The 15,553-nt window shown below is 64.3% G+C and overlaps 3 protein-coding genes across 4 annotated transcripts; 2 read left to right on the top strand and 1 right to left on the bottom strand.

Annotated features, from left to right (window-relative positions):
* Positions 1–729: 729 nt before the first annotated feature.
* GLI1 (GLI family zinc finger 1) lies at positions 730–7,992 on the top strand. The gene is made up of 11 exons (XM_042893783.1): positions 730–847; positions 964–1,059; positions 1,492–1,687; positions 1,917–2,079; positions 2,168–2,269; positions 2,394–2,534; positions 3,100–3,249; positions 3,548–3,712; positions 4,208–4,456; positions 4,562–4,841; positions 5,783–7,992. Exons 1-11 carry the CDS (start codon positions 751–753, stop codon positions 7,990–7,992), a joined length of 3,849 nt encoding a protein of 1,282 aa, XP_042749717.1. The 5' UTR covers positions 730–750.
* A 1,803-nt stretch (positions 7,993–9,795) lies between these two features.
* On the top strand, positions 9,796–12,133 carry DNAJC14 (DnaJ heat shock protein family (Hsp40) member C14). The gene is made up of 6 exons (XM_042893780.1): positions 9,796–10,791; positions 10,860–10,966; positions 11,114–11,233; positions 11,323–11,483; positions 11,557–11,659; positions 11,782–12,133. Exons 1-6 carry the CDS (start codon positions 9,811–9,813, stop codon positions 12,005–12,007), a joined length of 1,698 nt encoding a protein of 565 aa, XP_042749714.1. The 5' UTR covers positions 9,796–9,810; the 3' UTR covers positions 12,008–12,133.
* Positions 12,134–12,161: 28 nt separating this feature from the next.
* On the bottom strand, positions 12,162–15,348 carry ORMDL2 (ORMDL sphingolipid biosynthesis regulator 2). Of its 2 annotated transcripts, XR_006182786.1 has the most exons (5): positions 15,285–15,348; positions 14,081–14,255; positions 13,158–13,309; positions 12,685–12,874; positions 12,162–12,337 (listed from the first exon to the last, which is right to left on the bottom strand). XR_006182786.1 is itself a non-coding variant. In XM_042893781.1 (4 exons), exons 2-4 carry the CDS (start codon positions 14,252–14,254, stop codon positions 12,739–12,741), a joined length of 462 nt encoding a protein of 153 aa, XP_042749715.1. In that variant the 5' UTR covers position 14,255; positions 15,285–15,348; the 3' UTR covers positions 12,325–12,738. The 2 variants fall into 2 exon arrangements, 1 of the variants encoding a protein (XP_042749715.1); XM_042893781.1 differs by having other exon boundaries at positions 12,325–12,874.
* Positions 15,349–15,553: the final 205 nt, after the last annotated feature.

The raw sequence follows: 15,553 nt of genomic DNA, 5'->3' as shown, positions 1-15,553 counted from the left end.
CTTCACATCTGTGCCCCGTGCAGAAAGCTGCCCTGGTCCTGGGGAGGAGGAGAGTCCTTAGGGTGAGGGGCTCACAGAACCAAAGCACCGTTGGGTTGGAAGGGAGCTCCAGGATCACGGAGCTCCAACCCCCCTGTGCCATGCAGGGCCACCAACCTCCACGTTTCACAGCAGCCCAGGCTGCCCAGGGCCCCATCCAGCCTGGCCTCCAACACCTCCAGGTTTGGATGGGGCATCGCAGCCTCTCTGGCAGCTGTTCAGCCCCTCACTGCTCTCGTAGTGCAGAACTGATGTCTGCTCACAGATGGGCAGCAGCAGGATGCCCTATGAGGGGCAGGTGGGCGGGCAGACAGGAGTCCCACGTCTGATGGGTCTGTGGCGAGGTTCCATTGAGTGCACTTTTCTGCCCGGGATCCCGTGTGCGCCAAGCTGTGGGATGCAGGGTTAGGGTTAGGTTGGCTGCTCCCCAACCCCGGGGCTGCTCCCCCAAGCTCCGGGCCTTTTGGCCGGGCACACAGGGCTGTGTGTGGGCAGAGTGGGAAGGCCTCGGCCTGCGGGGCGCTGCGGCCTGCTCGGGATGCGGCCCGTGAGGCCCCGAGGCCCGGGCGCTGCCTGCGCGGCGCCGCGGCGCCCCCTGCGGGCACCGAGCAACGCGAGGCCGGGGCTTTGCTCTCCGCAGGCCTCGACCGGCGCCGGCCCCTCGGCGAGGAGCAGACGCGGCCCTGAAGGCCGGGCAGGCCCCGCTGTGCCATGTTCAACCCCGTCACGCCTCAGGGCCCCGGCTACGCTGAGCACTGCTGCCCGCGGCCGCTGCACGGAGCCTCTGCGGGCACAGCGGCGCTGCAAGGTCGGTCACAGCTCCCCCAGCACGCGCGGTGCCGGGGATGGACGCGTGCCTTCAGCGGGAGGCTCGGCGTCTCCCTCTCACACCCTTCACCCTTCCTTTCCCTCCCTGCCCCCCAGGACTCGATTTCTCGGTGTGCCATCCGCCCAGCCTCGCCAGCAGTCACCATGGCTATGGGCTGGTGCCCGGCACTGAGCATCCGGGTGGTGCTGATGGTGAGTCCGTGCTCCAAGTGAGGGGTTGATGAGGGGTTTGGGCGCCTCCGGCAGTGCTGAGATGGCTGAAGCTGCTGGGGCTTCAGGGATCCCTCCTGCGACAGAGTTGTTGCTGTGGAAATCTGTGTCGGCTCACGCAGGGGCTGCTGTTGGCCAGAAGGACTGGGCACTTATTTTGGGCTGGTCTAGGTTGTAGAAAGGAGTCGGTGCGTGTCAAGGGCTTCAGATCTTCAGATACCTCTTAGGGTTTGTGACTGGGAGGAGGGATGCTTCTGAGCTTTGCCACAATCTGGACCCAGCACCCAGCAAGCTCCAGGTGCTCCTGCAGGCTCCAAAGCACCGGGCTTGTGTCCTTGGGGGTCGCTTCAGTTGCTTCAGCCTTCCAGGACCAATCCTAAGAGCGGTGCCCTCCACTCTCTGCCACTGTCCCAGGCTCGCGGTTCTCAACGCCCCGTGGTGCCGGCAAGCTGGGCAAGAAGCGGGCACTGTCCATCTCACCCCTGTCAGACTCCAGCGTTGACCTGCAGACGGTGATCCGCACCTCGCCCAACTCCCTCGTTGCCTTCATCAACTCCCGTTGTGCCTCCGCCAGTGGCTCCTATGGTCACCTCTCCATCAGCAGCATCAGGTGGGCGCCAGACTTCGACTCACGGGCATGCAGACAGCCTCTGAGTGCAGGAACCTGAGTGCTGTTGCCCAGCTTGGGGAATGCCAGGGGCCAAACTGGGAGCAGTTATCCCAGAGCGGGAGGGCAATGAGGCTGGTGTGCTAGGGCAGGAGCTGCTGGGAGCTCAGATCCCTGCCCAAACTCCTGTCCTGTGCTGGTGTCGCTTGCATATCCCTTTTGCTCTTTGCAGTCCATCGTTGGGGTACCAGAACCCTCCGGGGCAGCAGAAGGGCCAAGGGCAACTGTTCAGCCACACTCCACCCCTGCCACCGTGCAGCTCCCACGAAACCCTGTCGTCCCGCCCGGGGCTCCTCCATCACACCCCGGCTCATGGGCCCCTCAAACACTGCCAGGTATGGGGCCGCAGGGATGCTGTGCATCCCACGTAACGGTTGGGCGTCCTGCTGCTGACTGCTTTGCAATTTCCCCCTGCCACTGCAGCAGCTGAAGTTGGAGAGGAGCCTGAGTAGCCCTCTGACAGCCAAATACGCAGAGGAGAAATCTGAGGGTGACATCTCCAGTCCAGCCTCCGCAGGCACACAGGTACTCCCCAGGCCTTTGGACTGCCCTGCTCCCAACAGCTCCACGCTCTCCCCTGTGCCGCTCCCAGGAGCAGGGAGGACACAGAATCCCACCTTGGAGTTCTCACCTGGCCGTGCTCCTCCAGGACCCCTTGTTGGGGATGCTCAGCGTTCGGGAAGATCTGGAGAAGGAGGATGGGAAACCCGAATTTGAGACCATCTATGAAACAAACTGCTACTGGGATGGCTGTGCCAAGGAGTTTGACACGCAGGAGCAGCTGGTGCATGTGAGTTAGATCCTACCTGGGCACCCCACGTCCCCGACCCTGTGCTCGGGCCACTGGCTGACGTGCCGCTGTGTCAACCCCTCGCTCCTGCTCAGACTGCCCTGTCTTGGGCTGAACCTGCGGCTCTCCCCACCACTTCTAGAACTCACCACACGGGTGAGCGGTGTTGGAAGGGAGGGAGATGCATCCTCCTCTTCACCTGGGCAAGTTCTTTGTGATCTTCCCATACCGTGTGCCAAGGGACGCCACTCAGCCTGCCCTTCCTCACCCCCGAGCCAGCTCTCCCGAAGCTCTGGTGCATCCAAACTCCCTGCTTTCTTCTCCGTGCCTCCCTTCAGACGCTCCATGACCCCCATATCTTCTCTTGGCCACCCCCAGTTAGCCCCCAGCCACTTCCAGTGCCCCCCGCTTCCTCCACACGCCATCTGACCTCTCTTTATTCCCCCAGCGTCTCCCCCACCCGTCCCTCTCCCTCCATATCCGCGTTTTCCCACGTCTCGTCTTAATTTGCCCCTGACACTGGGTGCCCTCCCCCGTGCCCCTCGTGATTCCCTCTTCTCCCCAGCACATCAACAACGAGCACATCCACGGGGAGAAGAAAGAGTTCGTGTGCCACTGGGCAGCGTGCTCGCGGGAGCAGCGGCCCTTCAAGGCGCAGTACATGCTGGTGGTGCACATGAGGCGTCACACGGGCGAGAAGCCTCACAAGTGCACGGTGAGATGGGACGGGGTTTTTCGCAGAGCTGAGGGCGGCGTGTGGCACTGCGGGGGACTCGGGGCTGGAGAATGAGGCGGGTTGGTTGGCAGCCTGGTGGCACGCGGAGCAATTTGGTCCGAAGCCCAGAGCCCTGTGCTCAGTGGTGGCACAGCTGCGCCTGGAGCCAAGGCGTGCATGGCGGGTGGGGGTGCAGCGTGGCACGGGTCAGGAGGGCGAAGGGGCTGCAGGCAGTGCGCTGTGGTCATGCAGGGTCTGTTTAAGGTTGAGCCGTGTTTTGCTCCGCTCTCCCCTGCAGTTTGAGGGCTGTAACAAAGCGTACTCCCGTCTGGAGAACCTCAAGACACATCTGCGCTCCCACACGGGTGAGAAACCCTACGTGTGCGAACACGAGGGTTGTAACAAAGCCTTCTCCAACGCTTCCGACCGGGCCAAGCACCAAAACCGCACCCACTCCAATGAGGTACATCTGGGGCTGCCGCCCTCTGGGTTCCCCTTGGGCTGCTGTTGGTCCCTGGGACTTTTTCTCATGAGATGTGGAGGTTGGTGGCCCTGCATGTGGCAGGGGATTGGAGCTTGATCATCCTTGGGGTCTCTTGAAACCCAAGACATTCTATGATTCTTTGATTCCCTTCTTGCCCACTGTAATAGATCCCCAGGTTCCTTTCTTCCGAGGTTACCCACCAGGATCCCTTTATCCCCGCGCCATGCAGGGACACTGTCCTTATATTCTTCCTCTTTATGACCTCTAACACCCCACAAAGGGATCCAGTCTCTGTCCATCCCACCCTCTGTTTCCTCAGCTCCCAGATCTACTGGAGAGGATGAGGAGGGGATTCTGGTCCTTCGTTGGAAGGAGTTTGGAATGGAATGAAACGCAGCGGTTCCACCGGAAGGGACCTTCAAGGATCACATCCAACCACTCCTAACCCCTCCTTGCACCTTTTTCCCCCCACAGAAGCCGTACATCTGCAAGATCCCGGGCTGCACCAAGCGCTACACGGATCCCAGCTCCCTGCGCAAACACGTGAAGACGGTGCACGGCCCCGATGCCCACGTCACCAAGAAGCACCGGGGCAGTGCGGTGCCTGGCCACACGCTGCCTGCCTCCGGGGCACCGCAGGACATGAAGCAGGAGAAAAACACCAACGGCCCTGCTGAGATCCGGAAGGATGACAGCAAGCTGCTGGTGCCTGACTTCGCCTCGGTGAGGAGCCGGGGGCTGCTGGCGGTGGCGGTGGTGAAGTCGGTTTGCATCCCGGTTTGCATTAATGGGTGTCTGACCCTTCTTTTTCCTTTGGTCCGCCCCCAGAAGCCACAGCCCAGCCCTGGTGGGCAGTCATCGTGCAGCAGTGACCGCTCGCCCCTCGGCAGCACCACCAACAACGACAGCGGCGTGGAGATGACGGGCAACACGGGGGGCAGCTACGAGGACCTGTCCACGCTGGAGGAGGTGGTGCCTGGGGAGCCCATGGGCACCTCGGGGCTGATGGCCCTCCAGAAGCTCGAGAACCTTCGCATTGACAAGCTGAAGCAGATGAGGAAGCCGTCGGCTACCAAGGGCCTGAATCTGCCAGCCATCCCCGGAGCCGGTGAGACCTCCTGGATGCGGTGTGCAGCAGGGAGCTGTTGGCGCACACACTGGGAGCTGTGCCCCGTTTTTTACTTCAATCCTATAGGATCATTTCATAGAATGATAGAATGGCCTGGGTTGAAAAGGACCACAATGCTCATCCAGTTCCAACCCCCTGCTGTGCGCAGGTCGCCAGCCACCAGCCCAGGCTGCCCAGAGCCACATCCAGCCTGGCCTTGAATGCCTGCAGGCATGGGGCATCCACAGCCTCCTTGAGCAGCCTGTTCCAGTGCCTCACCACCCTGTGTGAAAAACTTCCTCCTCATATCCCACCTGAACTTCCCCTGGCTCAGTTTAAAACCATTCCCCTTGTCCCATCACCACCCACCCTCACAAACAGCCGTTCCCCCTCCTGTTTATCTGCTCCCCCCAAGCACTGGAAGGCCACCATGAGGTCTCCCCACAGCCTTATCTTCTCCAAGCCCAGTTCCCTCAACCTTTCCTCACAGCAGCGCTGCTCCAGCCCTCTGCTCATCTCAGTGCCCTCCTCTGGACCTGCTCCCAGAGCTCCACGTCCTTCCTGTGCTGGGGGCCCCAGGCCTGGACGCAGCGCTGCAGATGGGGCCTCACAAGAGCCGAGCAGAGCGGACGATCACCTCCCTGTCCCTGCTGGCCGCCCCTCTTTTAAAGCAGCCCGGAACACAGCTGCCTTTCCGGGCTGCTCTCGAGCTCTTCCCCCAGTCTGCAGCAACACCTGGCTTTGCCCCGACCCAAACGCAGCACCCGCTCTTGGCCCTACTGAACCCCATCAGCTCTTCGTGGCCCCACTTCTCCAGCCCGTCCGGCTCCCTCTGGACGGCTTCCCTTCCTCCCAGTGCGTCGGGCTCGCCGCTCAGCTCGGCGTCACGCAGGCACCGGCCGTGCGGTGGCCCTGGAGGCGTAACTGCCCTTCTCTTCCAGGTCCGCCTGGAGACGGGCCCGGGCTCTGCGTGCCGCCGGCCGTATCGCAGCGCCGCATCGCGGATCTGTCGGCGGCAGAGCTGGCCGTTCCACCGAGCGAGCGCCGCAGCAGCGCCACCAGCACCGTCAGCTCAGCCTACACCGTCAGCCGCCGCTCCTCCGCCGCGTCCCCGTACCTGATGGGGTCAAACCCGGCCGGCGAGGCGGGGACGATGCCGGGATGCTCGGACGGCTACGAGCGGGTCTCTCCGGATGAGCCGCGGCGCTCCGGCAGCGCCAACCCCTGCGGAGCGCTGCCCGGTGTGGGCGGCCTCAGCCCGGCCCAGCGCTACCGCCTCAGAGCCAAATACGCCGCGGCTACGGGCGGGCCGCCCCCGACCCCGCTGCCCAGCGTGGAGCCGCTGCCCACGGGCGGCCACGGCGGCTTGCCCGGGGACTGCCTCGAGCCGGCCGTGCCCCCCTTCTTTACGAACGGTTTGCTGCGGAGGCACAGCTCCAACGAGCGCTACGTGAGCAGCCTTCACCCTCATCTGGTGCCTGGGAACGGGGCGAGGAGGGCCAGCGACCCGGCCCGGACCGCCGCCGACCCTCAGTGCTACGCTGTGCCCAAAGTGCAGCGTTTTAAAAGCGCGGGGAACGTGAGCGCGCCGGGAGGGAGCAGAGCTGCCCTGCAGCCCCTGCCTGCTTCCGACGCCACCCTCCAGCTCCGAGGCTTCTCCCCGCGCCCCCCCAGCATCAGTGAGAATGTTTACCTGGAGAGCGTGAACGCCGAGGGCCCCGCACCTGGCACGGAGTCCGGCTTGCTGGAAATGGACCCGTTCTTGAACTACCCTGAGGAAAGCTTCCCGTGCCAGGGGGCCAACGTGCAGCTGCAGTGTGGGGGTCTGTACGGCAGCGCTCCGCGGACCCCGGGTGGGGGAATGCAGCTGAACCCGGGTGGGCACGGAGAGATGGAGGAGGCACTGCTGCAGCCCGAGTTCTCCCTGCCGCAGTGCCAGATGAACCAGCACTTCCCCGGCCTGCGAGCTGGCAGCGGGGCCGTGCTGCCCCAGTGGGAGGAACCCCAACCAAGCAGTCATCTGGAGCTGAGCTCTGGGCAGCCGGGAGTCGGTGCCATGGCTGAGACGCACTGCCACCGTCACACCGCTCCGTACCCACCGCCCAGCCACTGCGTGCAGCACCCAAGGCTGATGAGCGCGTGCCAGGATGGCGGCTTTTCTGATGGGCACCGCTTGAACTGCCTGCAGATCAAATCTGAGCAGCGGTACTCGGCGCCGGCCCCGGCCCTCACTCCGTGCCAGAATGCCAAAGCCGCACAACAGCCCACGTTCGGCCAAACCATGAGCGGGTACCGGGCCGAGGAGCAGACAGCCAGCAGCTACGTGGCTGTGCTGAGCTCGCGGGGGAGGAGAGCCCACACCCCCACTTTGCAGGCCAAAGAGGTGATGGTCCGCAGCTACGTGCAGGCGCAGCAGGCTCTGATGTGGGGGGAGCCCCCCGGGGCTGGCGAGGCCGGCGTGGGGCTGGGCAGTGAGTCTGGGCAGTACCAGGGCACGTGCGCACCGCCCTACCTGGGCCCCAAATACTCCGGTTACCAGCCCAAAACGAATCACCTGCAGGGGCTGCTGGAGAACCCCCACTTCCTGAGCCCCCCGTGCTTTAACCCTGAAATGGTGCCACATCCCCCCAGCGGTGCCAAGCCACCGGGACACCAGAACAGCGTGGGCTATGGGGGCAACCTGGCAGAGCCCAACCCCTCCTATGAGGCAGCAGGTGCCAACCCCCAGCGCGGGCTGCGTCTGCCCCCCGTCCACCCTGCCCCTGAGGTGCCCGGTGACACGCTGCTCTGCTACCCGGGCCAGGTGGGCAAAGGCAGCCACAAGCTTCAGGGTCTGCCTGCTGCAAGCTGTGGGGGTCCCGGGCACTGCACTGGGAGCCTGGGGGGCAACAAAGGCAGCTCTTGCTTCTACCCAGACTCGGGGCAGCAGGCGTTCAACAGCCTGGACTCGCTGGACCTGGAGAACACTCACCTGGACTTCGCTGCCATCGTGGAGGATGCAGAGAGCTCCACGCTCCTGCCCGGCCCCCCCAGCCCCACTGGGGGTCTCCTGTTGCCGGCACCCGGCGGTGCCAACATGGCTGTGGGTGACATGAGCTCCATGCTGAGCACCTTGGCTGGGGAGAGCCACTTCCTCAACTCCCTCTCTTGAGTTTGGAGGGGGGGGGGGGGAGGGGGGAGGAGCACCCGGCGTGCAGGCGGGATGCGTGGGGCCAAAGTGCCTTTGGGGAGAGGCGTGGGGGTCCCCCACCTACCGCAGGTGTGTGGCCTGGGGGGGGAGGGGGGACGCACCACACAGCCCTCCTTGGTCTGGGGGTGCTGTGCTCCTCCGGAGGGGTAGAAGGGTATTGCTGGGTGTGACACAGCAGACCTGTGCAGCCACAGTGTCGAAACCAAAGAGTTCCACCACCCCCCATCTCTGCAGGCAACCCCCCCACCCCCCACCCCCCACGTTTTTGTTGTCCCCCTCGATGCCTTTGCCCTCACCCCCACCCTCCTTGGTGACACATCCCCACCTGCCATCATTTCCAATGGATGGGAGAAGAGGAGGGATGGCGGGCAGGGGGGTCTCAATGCCACCTGTGCCTCTGTATATAGTGTACATACATCTGCCTCCCTGTGCTCTATGGATCTTACCCTAAAGTCTTTCTTTTGTTTGAAAACAGTGCCCCCTGACCACCCCCCCCCCCCAAACCCTCTCTCAAGGGAACTGCGCTCCAGTGCCCCACATCCCTCCATCCCTCCATCCCTCCATTCCTCTATATCCTTCCATCTCTTCATCTCTCCATCCTTCCATCCTCCCATCCCTGCATCCCTCCATCCTTCCATCCATCCATCCCACCATCCTTCGATCCATCCATCTGTCCATCCCTCTGTCCCTCCATCCCTCCATCCTTCCATCCCTCCATCCCTCCATCTCTCCATCCCCGTGCCCCGACACTCGGAGACCGACCTCGGGACGGGTCTCCGCTCGGCTCACGGCCGCCGCCCGGTGCCCGAATGCCGCATCGCAGCCACGTCGCAGGGGGGCCGGCGGAGGACCCCACCGGGGGGGGCTGTGTGGGGCCATAGGGCGTAACTGGGAGCTTTGGGGGGGCCCTGCAGTAAATCCGGAGGGTGCTCAGAGTCGCACAGGGCACAGTGCGGAGCCTTTGGGTGCCCCTTGGAGCACACCGAGGAGCTCTGGGAATATTATGGGATGCGCGGGTGCGCACGGAGGAGATGTTGGGGACCTCTAGAGTGTCCTACGGAGCACTGAGGGGCTCGGGGAGTATTCTGGGATGCCTTAAGGAATACGGGGGGTTGTGTTTAGAGTCCTCTAGGGCGCCCCAAAGGGCACTGAGCAGCTCGGGGAGTATTCTGGGATGCCCTAGGGTGCACAGGGGGGGTGCATGGAGTCCTCTAGGGCACCCCGCAGAGCACGCTGAAGAACTCGAGGAGCACCCCGAGATGCTCTAGGGCTCGGTTTGGGTTCCGCGGAGTCCTCCGAGGCGCCGCACGGAGCGCTGCGGGTCTCCCAGGGCGCCTCGGTGCGTCCCGAGATGCACGGGAAGCACCGAGGCGGGCTCCGAGACCGGCAACGAAGGGGTTAAAGGGGCGGGGCCGTTAGCAGGCGTGGCGAGGGAGGTGACGCACGACGTCGGGCCACGCCCCCGGAAGTGAGCTCGGCGGCTGCGGCGGGCGGGCGGAAGGCGGAAGTGAGGAGCGTGAGGGACCCGGGGGGGGGGCGGGAGGCGGTGGCGGACCCCCCCCCGCGCCGGCACCGGTGAGAGCGGCCCCGGCGGGCGGCGGCACCGCGGAGCCTCCGCTTCGTCCTCCGACCGCCGTAGGCGGCCGCCGTTCCGCTCCCCCGTGCCCGCGGGCCTCCCCGGCTCGGATCCCAACCCTGGCGGCGATCCCGCGGCGCTGAGCCCGCTCCCGGTTGCAGGCACGGGGACGATGGCGGTGACGTAGGGCCCGGGCCGCCGCCATGGCTCAGCCCCCACCGGAGGCCGCGGGGGGCGGCGGCGGCGGCGGCGGCCGGGAGCGTTCAGCCCGGAGCCCCCCGCGCAGCGCCGCCTGGAACGGGGACTGCGGGCCGGAACCGCCCGAAGACGACGGCAACGAGGAAGGAGACGGGGACGGCGCTTCGGCCCCCGACGGGCCCGGTCCTTGCGGCTGCCGGGGGGAGCGAGCCGCGCCCCGGGCCCCCCCGCCCCGGGACGGATCCTGCGCTCTGGGCTGCCGCCGGCGTACCGAGCCCGGCCCCGAGGAGGGCGACGAGGACCCGGGAAGGGCGACCCGGAGGCTGCGGAGGAGACAGCGGCCGCGTTCCGCCCTGAAGGAGAAGGAGGAGAGCGGCCGGGGGCGGCGGGGCGGCGGGGCCCGGTTGAAGGCGTTGCTGGAAGCGGCGCTGAGCCCGCTGTGCTCCTGCCTGAGCGCCGGGATAGGAGGGACGGCACCGGGCGGCGTGCGCGGATGGACGCGGCGAGTCGGCCTGAGGGCGGCCCGGGGGCTGCGGGCGGGCGGCGAGCTGGCGCTGCGGCTGCTGTGGATGCTGTGCGCGCTGCTGCTGCTGCTGCTCGTGCTGCTGCTGGGCGCGCTGCGGCTCTGCTGGCGTCTGTTGGCCGCCGGTGTGAGCGCGCTGGGCAGGACCCGGCTGGCGGAGCTGCTCGATTCCGCCGTCCTCCGCCGGACGCGCGGGTTCCTCGGGGTGAATGGGACTTGGTGGCGCTTCTGGGCCCGGTGGCGGCGAAGCGCACCCGAGGAGCTGCGGGCGAGCTGCGGGACGGGGGATGCCGTGCCCGGCTGCGACATGGGAGCTCCCGGCAGCTCGGCGGAGGAGGTGTCCCGGCTGCTGGCCATGGCCGAGGTGCCCGAGGAGGAGCTGAACCCCTTCCAGGCGCTGGGAGTGGAAATGACAGCGTCGGATGCGGAGCTGAGGAAGGCGTATCGGCGGCTGGCCGTGCTGGTGCGTGGCGGCTGTGCGTTGCTCGCGGCCTTGCCGGGATGCAGCGCTGAGTCCTCTGTGCTTTCCAGGTTCATCCGGATAAAAGTGAGCACCCGCGAGCTGAAGAGGCCTTCAAGGTGCTGCGAGCGGCGTGGGACATCGTCAGCAGCCCCGAGAAGAGGAAGGAGTACGAGATGTGAGTGCGCTGCTGTGGGGGTGGGTTGCTGGGAGAAGGGGGGCTGCCCGCTCCAGTTCCTGCCCCAAAGCTTGCGTCTCGGAGGTGCTTTGGCTGCTGGCCCCACGCAGGGCTCTGACCGCGGCTCTGTCCCTGCGGTGGCCGCAGCAAAAGGATGGCAGAGAGCGAGCTGAGCAGATCGGTGAGCGAGTTCCTGAGCCGGCTGCAGGATGACCTGAAGGAGGCCATGAACACCATGATGTGCAGCAAATGCCAGGGCAAGCACAGGTAGGGCCCGGGGCTCCGGCTGCAGGCACAGCGCTCCAGGCCGTCCCTGAAGAGCCGCGCTGGGGGCTGAGATGGCGCTGCTGTTGCAGGAGGTTTGAGATGGACCGCGATCCGCTCAGCGCCCGCTACTGCGCCGAGTGCAGCCAGCTGCACCCCGCCGAGGAGGGCGACCTGTGGGCTGAGTCCAGCCTGCTGGGGCTGAAGATCACCTACTTTGCCGTGATGGATGGCAAGGTCTACGACATCACAGGTGGGCGCATCGCGTCCCTGGGTGTCAGCAGGGTGAGCGCGAGCCCCCCGCGACGCCACATGTCTCCCCACAGAATGGGCTGGCTGTCAGCGCGTGGGGATCTGCCCGGACACCCACCGTGTCCCCTACCACATCTCCTTCGGGGTGCGGAGTTCTGGCGCGGGCGGGCGGCAGAGGTGAGAGCTGGCAGCGGGACGGGGAACCCCGGGGGCTGGGCAAAGCGGGGGGCTCTGTGCGCGGGCACCGGGGCTGCATTGGGACCCCCGGATTCCCACCCGGCTCTGCTTCCCACCACCAGGAGCACTTCCAAGGGCAGCCCCAGCTCTGCCGCCGACCTGCAGGACTTCTTCACCCGTGTGTTTCAAGGGACCTCAGGACAGGTGCCTGGGGGCTTCCCGCCTCCCCCTGCCCCCACAGCTCCCCAGGGGGCCACAGCTGGGACCACAAGGACCGAGGGGGCCGCCCCCAAGAGTGACACCAAGCACAAGAGGAGGAAGAAGGTGCGCCGGCCCTTCCAGCGCTGAGCTGTGCAGGGCTGCGCGTGGAGGCCCGGCTTGGCGCTCACAGACTCTCCCTGGCCGGGGACGATGGTGCTCTGTTGGGCACTACAAGGGCTCTTCTTTCAAATAAAATCTATTTTTTGTTGTTTTTTTCTTTTGTTGTTTTTTTAAACGGATGTATATATTGAAAAGTAATCAGGGAGCTTCTAAGCTGATGTGCCACAGGCGGTGGCACTGCTGGAACCAGCTGAACCATAGGACTCCGGAACGGCAACGGGGGCCATGCAGGATGTGCTGCAAGCACTGGGCTGCTGCTTTCCCTTCATGTGAGGACGCTGCTCTGCTCTGTGAGTTCTTTATTACGGACATGTACAAAACATGAAGACAAAGGAGGCGTGGGGTGGTTACTCTTCCCACCAGTCAACAGTTCTCCCCTTCTGAGTGCTTCCCCATTGCCACGCAGGGCTTTACCTTAAGGGAAGCACGCGTGCAACACGCCTCACTCGCTCCATGCAGCCCCACCACTCACCTCTTCACCAAAGCACCAAGAGAGGAAGCCTCAGTGAGGCACTCCTAAGAGACGCAGGACTTTGCCAAAAAAGCCCTTGCAAAAAGACCTGCATGCAAACTGCACGGCAGCCCCGCGCCCAGCCCTGCTCCTGCATCCTCCCTGCAGCCCACAGCTCTGCCCAGCCGCCCACCTCCAGCTCTGCCATCCCGTGGGAAGCTCTGCACGGCACGGTGGGAGCGTGGGCTCAGTATTTGTTGATGCCAAAGACCCTCACGCCGTGGAACTGGGGCAGCTTGGGCAGGAGGACGCTGAGCAGGGAGGCGGTGTTGATCATGAAGTGCACGGGGTCGTACTTGGTGTAGAAGCTGGTGAGGAGGTAACTGGGGAGGGAGCGAGGTGCAGGTTAGTTCTGCGCCACCCTGCGCTTCCCCAAACCAGCCGTTCTGGCTGAATCGCTGCTGTTTGCTGTATAAAACCCAGCACCTCTCAGCTGAGAGAACTTCCCAAACTCTGGGACCTGTCTAGGCCAAGGCTGAGTGCGCTGAATGCACTGAATGCACTGAATGCACTGAATGCACTGAATGCACTGAATGCACCAGCAGCAGCCCTCCTACGGCACCGCCTTGCTCCCCTACGCCTCGTTCAGCACAAAAGGACACTCACAGCACTACGGGGGAGATGCTGAGGAACTTGCGTGAGGAGGTGCACTGCAGCCCGTAGTCAATCTGCTCCCAGTGCGTCAGCAGGCGATCCTTGCCTTGGTCCGGGGTTTCAAACGGCGTTCCCTTCACTGTGTGCAACAGCAAATACATGACCTGTGGGTTTCAAGTGAAAGGAGGCAGCAGGTGAACACAGGATGGGGACACAGGCAGAGGGAACGCCGGGACGGAGCCAAGGAGATGGAGCTGGGCAGCTCCGGGATGCACAGAGCTTCAGATGGGGCTGCACTCAGTTTTTGCTCCAGGAGAGCAAGGCGGAGGCAAAGCAGCCTGGCCTCTGCCTCAGCAAGAGGTGAGAAGGCAACAGCAGCACATGGGACTGGAGGAAAGGCAGAGAGAGCTGAGAGCTCTGTGCAGAGCCAAGCCACGGGACAGAAATGTGCTGTGTGCTCTCACAGCTGTTTCCCAGGCCAAGGAACCTCTGTCAGCAATGGTTCTCCACAGAACTGGGTCTGGAAGCATTCGTTGAGCCCCAGCACTTCCCATAGCTGGGGACAAGGCGCAGCACGCAGCACAGCAGTGCTGAAAGGGGAGATGAGAGCAGGACGAGGGGAAATGAAGTTGAGGGAGGGCAGATGGAGGTTGGATGTCAGGGAAGTTGTGTGCTGTGAGAGCAGTGAGGGGCTGAACAGCTGCCCAGAGAGGCTGCGATGCCCCGTCCATCCCTGGAGGTGTTGGAGGCTGGATGGGGCCCTGGGCAGCCTGGCAGCTCTGAAATGTGGAGGTTGGTGGCCCTGCATTGGTGGGGATTGGAGCTCTGTGATCCTTGGGTCCCTTCCAACCCAACTGTTCTGTGACTCTGTGACACAGCTGACAAACATCAGCTGCACTGTGGCCCTGTGAGGGAGCAGCTGAGCCGTGACTCACCAGGTTGTGGATGACGTTGGTGAGCGTCCACACCACAGGGATGCTGAAGAAGGGGATGCTGAGGAGGATGATGTGAAGCACCACCACCGAGATGACGTAGGCCAGCCAGATCCCACGGCTGCTCATCACCCGCGTGTTGGGGTTCACCTCGCTGTGTGCCACGCCGACGTTCATCCTACAAGGAACCAAAGGCTTCTGGGCCTCAGCGGTCGCCCCACGCAGAATCATAGAGAATTCATAGAATCATAGAATCACAAGGGTGGAAAGGGCCTCCAAGATCATCCAGGCCAACCATTCTCCCGTCACCACCGCTGCCACAAGCACTAAGCCGTGTCTCGCAGCTCCTGATCCCCTTGAGCGCTGCCAGGGACGGCGACTCCACCACCGCCCTGAGCAGCCATTGCAGTGCCTGACCACTGAGAGAAAAAGTTCTTCCTCATGTCCAACCCAAACCTCCTCCGGTACAACCTGTGGCCATTTCCTTGGGTCCTGTTTGTTGCCTGGGAGAAGAGGCCAAACCCCTCCTCACCACAACCTCCCTTCAGGAAGCTGCAGAGCGCAGGGAAGTCTCCCCTGAGCCTCCTCTTCTCCACACTGAACATTCCCAGCTCCCTCAGCCGCTCCTCATCAGCCTTGTGCTCCAGACCCCTCACCATTTCGTTGCCCTTCTCTGGACACGCTCCTCAGTGTCTTTCTTGCAGTGAGGGGCCCAAAACTGGGCACAGCACTCGAGGTGCGGCCTCACCAGAGTTGAGTACAGGGGATGATTCCCTCCCTGCTCCTGCTGCCCAGCTGTTTCTAACGCAGCCCAGGATGCCGTTGGCCTTCTTGGCCCCCTGCTCACTGCTGGCTCCTGTTCAGCCGAGCACCAACCAGCACCCCAGGTCCATTTCCTCTTCACACTCATCTGACCGCTCAGCCCCGAGCCTGCAGCGCTGCGTGGAATTCCGAGTTGGGAAGGAGACCCCCGCGCTTCTCAGCCCAGCACAGCCCCGCTCCACGGCCCCGATCCCGGCACAACCCACGGAGCGGCACCGCCAGACGTTGGGCCCGGCCTCCTACTTCCCTCCATCAGGGAGGCCGTAGGGTCGGAAAGCAGCCCTAAATCCCGCTGGCTCTCGGCCCTGGCCGCGTCCCTCCGGTCCCTCAGTCCCGCTCCTTTCGATCCCGGTCCCCCGGCTCAGACCCGTTCCCGGCCGTTTACCTCCGGCTCCGCAGACACCGTTGCCAGGACCCTGCCCGCCCCAGGCCCGTCTCCAGGAAGTCACCTCACTTCCGACCCGCTGCCACCATTGGCTGCTCAGTGACTTTTCTCCGCTTTCATTGGTCTCTGTGCCTGTCCTTCAGTACCTCCCCGCCCCGCGCCCACTGGCGAACCAATAGCGAGCGCGAGGAGCCAGCGAGATCCGACCAATCGCAAGGAGCGATGTTGAACCGCGGTTTGAAATCACCCGTTCAGAAAGCGCAGCTGTG

The sequence above is a fragment of the Lagopus leucura genome, unplaced genomic scaffold (assembly GCF_019238085.1).
Source record: "Lagopus leucura isolate 7727_CA_CO unplaced genomic scaffold, USGS_WTPT01 229-7_obj-0_obj, whole genome shotgun sequence".
Classification (NCBI taxonomy): domain Eukaryota; kingdom Metazoa; phylum Chordata; class Aves; order Galliformes; family Phasianidae; genus Lagopus; species Lagopus leucura.
Note: the sequence above shows the minus strand (reverse complement) of the source record. Positions and strands in the feature narration are given on the sequence as shown.

What these genes read in the sequence shown, in the direction of transcription:
- GLI1 (XM_042893783.1), top strand. Translation starts at nt 751, where the DNA reads ATGTTCAACCCCGTCACGCCTCAGGGCCCCGGCTACGCTGAGCACTGC. An exon ending in GGGCACAGCGGCGCTGCAAG is followed by an intron (nt 848 to 963) that starts GTCGGTCACAGC and finishes CCTGCCCCCCAG; the next exon opens with GACTCGATTTCTCGGTGTGC. An exon ending in GCCAGCCATCCCCGGAGCCG is followed by an intron (nt 4,842 to 5,782) that starts GTGAGACCTCCT and finishes CTTCTCTTCCAG; the next exon opens with GTCCGCCTGGAGACGGGCCC.
- DNAJC14 (XM_042893780.1), top strand. Translation starts at nt 9,811, where the DNA reads ATGGCTCAGCCCCCACCGGAGGCCGCGGGGGGCGGCGGCGGCGGCGGC. An exon ending in AAATGCCAGGGCAAGCACAG is followed by an intron (nt 11,234 to 11,322) that starts GTAGGGCCCGGG and finishes CTGCTGTTGCAG; the next exon opens with GAGGTTTGAGATGGACCGCG. An exon ending in CAAGGTCTACGACATCACAG is followed by an intron (nt 11,484 to 11,556) that starts GTGGGCGCATCG and finishes GTCTCCCCACAG; the next exon opens with AATGGGCTGGCTGTCAGCGC.
- ORMDL2 (XM_042893781.1), bottom strand. Translation starts at nt 14,254, where the DNA reads ATGAACGTCGGCGTGGCACACAGCGAGGTGAACCCCAACACGCGGGTG. An exon ending in CCAACGTCATCCACAACCTG is followed by an intron (nt 13,310 to 14,080) that starts GTGAGTCACGGC and finishes TGAAACCCACAG; the next exon opens with GTCATGTATTTGCTGTTGCA. An exon ending in AGCATCTCCCCCGTAGTGCT is followed by an intron (nt 12,875 to 13,157) that starts GTGAGTGTCCTT and finishes CTCCCTCCCCAG; the next exon opens with TTACCTCCTCACCAGCTTCT.